Genomic DNA, 5,222 nt, shown 5'->3' with positions numbered 1-5,222 from the left:
TGTGGCTATGGCTCCGGATATGGCTGTGGCTATGGCTCCAGATATGGCTGTGGCTATGGTTCCGGATATGGCTGTGGCTATGGCTCTGGATATGGCTCTTCCTGCTGTAGCTACCGGCCAGTTGTCTACAGAAAATGCTATTCTTCTTGCTGCTAAATATCACCACAATGCAGAATTTCTTCCAAAATGATCACTCCAAGGCATTTCTTCTTCACTGACTCATGATCACTACTGTATCCACTGAAAAGAGAGTATTGAGAACCTGAGAACCTGAAGAAGATTCTTTGTCCTCTTGGCACTGAGAGAAACTGAGTTACTTCAGGATCTTCTTGGAAAGAAGAAACATGGTTAAAGTCATAGAGCAAGTTGAACTCCTCTAGCTTCTTGAGCATATTTCTATATTGTGATCATTTCCAAATAAAACTGATTATTTGCTCCTAATAAGCTTGTGTATCTATTGTATCAGGTGTGGCCATTGACTTAAACTACCTTCTATATCTGTGACCTCCTCAGAGCCTGGTAGCACTAACCTCAGTGGCCATCCCATTCGTGTCTGGTCTCTACTCTCATTGCTCAGCTCCTGTGATTTACTGAAGGATATTTGAACACAATCATCCTAAAATAAATAGGTCCACATTGGTTAGTCTAGTGTTTTTAAGTCAGTATGAGAAAGCATTTATTCTTCAACTTTTGTTTTTCGTGGGTCTGGGTCTGTCTATTTTTTTTCTATATGTACACTCATCAACATGCAAACACATATAAACACAGACATGTCTCAGGGTAATCTGGTTTGGAAGATTGTAATGCTGAAAAGATTGTTTTGAGTCAGTATAAAAGTTGAGGAAAAACAAATAGGGAAGGTCATGTGCACGCTTATGTTCATTGCAGCACGGTTTAAAACAGCCAGGTTTGGGAAACACCTCTGTGCCCAACAACAGGTGAGTGTGTTAAGAAGATGAAACCCTGTATACACATCTGAATGCTAGATAGTGACTCTAAACATGAAATTTTGCCACTTGGAACAGCACGAATGGAACTGGCAATGATGGTGTTAAGTGAAATAAGAAAGGGGAAGGACAGTACTGAATGATTTCACTCATATGTAACATACAGGTAAACAAACAAAAACATAACAGAATGACATCTGAACACAAGTAGGCTATTTTAGAGGAAAATTATAAACTCATGGAGGGAGGTACAGTGAATCTACTTGTAAGTACTTAGTCTTACCCTAGTCTAGAAAATTATTGGTTAGGAACAGATGAGACCTCTGAAATCTGATGTGAAAAAGGTGATGTCATTAAACACACAACTTGAACCTTTTTTGTTTGATTCTGGAACCAGTGGCCGGCGATAACATGTATAAGGTTTGGCACACTAAATACAAAATGAAAAAATGTAAATTTTACTAAATGTTTAACTTTTAAGTTTCATTGCATTCATGCAATATTTGGGCCATATTTGCTAAATTGTGCTACTCAAATTATATGGCAATGATATTTTGCTGATGTCCTGAGTGAAGACTTGATTACAATATTGGGAATGAGATCCTGACTTGTGATCCCTGTTGAATGTGCTTGTATCGAGGAATACTGTGCTGTAATGAATTAATTTCTGAGCTACTATTTTCTTTAGTTTGATAATTTGTAACAGCCTGCTTCTACAGTTATTTAGTTCTGTGGTCAGATATGTGGTTGACCTAAGTGGCTTGGTGATCATGTTCACATGTCAGGTGAGGTGAGGAAATGTTGACACCAAACATTACTAGGAACAGAACATCCCAGAGGAAAAGCAGGAGGGTAAGAGGCACTAGCAACTATACTTGATTAACCTTATACAGTGTTGTAAATTAATGTTCCTTATTAATTATGTTCAAACTTATTTGGATTCATATGGTACATAACATAGAGCAGTGAGGAGTTTCAATCTAAGGCAGCATTGTGATTTCCTATGAAGGAATAAAAATTGGCAAGTTCGTCAGTTAGTAGTCAAGCTTATTTTAATAGTCATATTGCCAAATTTAATATGCTCCTACAAAGAGCATGCTATAATATCACCACTCCAGTTCTGTCCATGTTGCTGTACATAGATAGATTTGACCATACTTCATAAATTGGGTAATAGCCATTGAGAGCTATACCACACCACTATCCACTCATAGGACTTGGGCTCCTGGGTTCTCTCTATAATCTGGCTAAAGTAAATAGTGCCACAGTGCACACAGGCATGCACATGCCCCTTCAGCTAGTGTCTTTGTACCTGTCAGGTAGTTACCTAGGACTGGAATTGCTGGGTTATATGGCAAATATGTCATTTAGGATTCTGAGACTGACCCACCTCTTTTAGCTTTTTGTCTTCTGTTCCTTTATTTTCCAAGAGAACAGACTGTCCTTGATGTCTTTTTCATCAACAATTTTTTGTTGTTGCCTTTTTCTAAGTAGCACGATTTAGCAAATATGGCCCAAACATTGTATGAATGCAATGAAACTTTAAAAAGTTAAACATTTAGTAAAATTTACATTTTTCCACCTTGTATTTAGTGTGCCAAACCTTATACATGTTATCACCGGCCACTGGTTCCAGGACCAAACAAAAAAGGTTCAAGTTGCGTGTTTGATGACATCACCTTTTTTTCTAAGTGTTAGGACCCTTATGGTTGCATGTTTTTCTTTTTTTCTTTTCATTTACATAGTAGTAAGGCTTATCTGCTATCATTGATTCAACTGCCATATATACACAAAAGCCTCATAAAACCTAAAGCTCTCGGCCTGGCCTCATTCTGTGTCCAGTCAGTAGATAGGAACCTCACATTAGCTTAAAAGGCAACGCTTGTTATTAAAATTAAACTTAAGCTATAATTGTACGTTGATTACAGGGTGTGAAAAGGCTGCATGATTGCCAAGGTGTGGAACTCTACTCAAGAAAGGTAAAACATGGAATGACAGTTCCAGCATCCTGGATAGCAAACAGGAAATTCACTCCTTTTGCCAGGCTGTAGTTGATCTATATTCAGTGATCCATAGGAGACACCCTCTGTAGTGCAGATGGTGATCAAGCATTTAGCGGATGGTTGATGTTCTGGGAAGTTCAGGGGCACAGGCAGTTCTCTGGGGGTTAGGGGGAAAGCCTGTGAGTGAATCTGAGTGTCTGGTTGGGTTTCTGGGCTACAGATGCTCAGGGATGAGAAATCTTCAAGGAGCTCATTTTAACAGAGGTGAACAAATAAACAATATTCTTGAAACTCCAACATCACTGATCACAACCAATTAAAAGAGTCTAAAATGACCACTACCATCCACAAGGGGAGCAAACAAAAAATGCAGAAGTGCTTTCTCCTGCAGTTTTTCCCCTGCAACACTCTACTCATGAAAACTTTATCCCATGATCAGAGTAAAGTGCAGACCCGTCACTTATCACAGAGCATATGTTGAGTTGATAATATTAGGAAGATGAGTGGCAGCAGGTTCAGAACATTTCTTTCCCAGACTCAGTGGCTGTGCAGGAGAAACAGATTTTCATGTCCAATTTGTCAGACCATTTATTAATTATGGGACTATGGGAAGCATTCTCAGATTTATGTACTGTGTTTTCCGTAACTATTAAATAAGAATAATTGCATTAAAAATGTCTTGGAGTCTTTAGGAATCATATAGGAACCACAATGAGTGAAGCACAGATCCTGCTATATCAGGAGTCACTATCTTTTCCCTGATCTTGTATCCAAACTGAAGAATTCCCAAATAATAAGTTTTCAAATATCTATATAAATGTAAGCTGATGCTTTTCTTGTGTTAAAATATTAACACTTACATAATTGTAAAATTAGCAAAGTAAGTAAGAAAGAGAAAGGCAAATATAGGATGCTTCTCTCATTTTGGTGTATAATAAGCAGAACAGAGAAACAGAAAAAGCTAAACAAAAGAAACACACCCTAGAAACATGCCTATAGAACTGGGAGATAGGAGATTGAAAGCTATATATTGCAAATTACTGGGGCTTTGGTGCTGGGTGTGATAGGTAACATGTGTGTAGAAGTGTTCACCTTATCCTAAATGCATTACATTGCTGTAAAGCAATGGGCATTAATAAAAGTAGTTTTTAAAATTTGCAAAATAAATGTAGGGACAAATAATAAGTACCATGGAACAATAAACAATAATGTCATGATTATGAAGTATCTAGCCAAAATAGTATGGGTAAATATCATTATTCAAGTATTATTTGAGAATCAATCAGAATAAAATACTGCAAATGTACAAGTACTGGTGTTTGACTGATCACATTGGTGTGGATATCCTGACTGCTGATGTGAGTAACCTTAGAAGGAGACTGAATTGAATACTTGGGTGTGAACACAGACATTCTTAAACCAAGTCATTTTCCTCTCTCAAAAACTAATTGCTAGAAGGTTTTCCTTTGTTAACTTCTTTATAGTATACCATTGATTACTTATCCAATGTTAACTAAAAATTTTACATGAAAGCTATGATAGAATATAATAAACTGATGGAAAGGATAATAGAAGATAACTTTGGAGAGGAGGAGATTATTTCAGGGACTAAATGTAGCATGTTGAAATACTTAATTCCTTGTTCTAGCTAAACAGAGTACGTTATAGTATTTGCCTTATTAATGGAAAAAAGGAACATATGATAGTGGTGATATCGATGTGAAAGGGGAGGATATGAATAGCCATCAGTAGAACCTTGTGCTCATTGTTGATAGTTGTTTTCTAAGACAATGAAAGAGCAAAGTAGTAAACACATATCCAGGCCAAATGTATTTATTGGCATGTTATGTCAGAGAGAGAATTGGTTACATAATCTTGGGTGCTCGGCACATACATCTTTACATTTGAAATAACCCTTAGAAAATTCCTATCATGGCAGTAAGTAATGTGACATCCTGAAAAGATTGCTGTATACAGAATGAGCTCATTTTAGCAAATAGTTGTAAAATGAGAACAGAGCCCATGTGAGGTAGGGCACACCCATTCCTGGAAGTATATAAGTGTCCTGCAAGAGCAGTTGATACTCAACTTCAGAAAGATCCTCCTACAGTTCACCTGAAACTTCATCTCCTGACACCATGTGTTGCAACTACTTTGGAAACTCCTATGGCAGCTACGGCTGTGGCTATGGCTCCCGCTATGGCTGTGGCTATGGCTCAGGCTATGGCTGCGGCTATGGCTCCGGATATGGCTGTGGCTATGGCTCCCGCTA

General features: G+C 37.8%; 2 protein-coding genes across 2 annotated transcripts in view; both read left to right on the top strand.

Moving 5' to 3' along the window:
• The window catches only part of LOC101627149 (keratin-associated protein 6-2-like), a 7,142-nt gene extending 6,710 nt beyond the window's left edge, over window positions 1-432 (top strand). The window contains exon 2 of the mRNA XM_004675513.2: window positions 1-432. This exon is cut by the window's left edge and continues 1 nt beyond it. Within this exon, the coding sequence (XP_004675570.1) occupies window positions 1-156 (156 nt within the window). The 3' untranslated portion in view covers window positions 157-432.
• A 4,656-nt stretch (window positions 433-5,088) lies between these two features.
• LOC101626919 (keratin-associated protein 6-2-like) overlaps window positions 5,089-5,222 on the top strand; it is an 11,421-nt gene continuing 11,287 nt past the window's right edge. The window contains exon 1 of the mRNA XM_004675512.2: window positions 5,089-5,218. Within this exon, the coding sequence (XP_004675569.1) occupies window positions 5,089-5,218 (130 nt within the window). The remainder of the gene's footprint in view (window positions 5,219-5,222) is intronic.

Source organism: Condylura cristata, unplaced genomic scaffold, assembly GCF_000260355.1.
Source record: "Condylura cristata isolate star-nosed mole 26May11 unplaced genomic scaffold, ConCri1.0 scaffold00003, whole genome shotgun sequence".
Classification (NCBI taxonomy): domain Eukaryota; kingdom Metazoa; phylum Chordata; class Mammalia; order Eulipotyphla; family Talpidae; genus Condylura; species Condylura cristata.
Note: the sequence above shows the minus strand (reverse complement) of the source record. Positions and strands in the feature narration are given on the sequence as shown.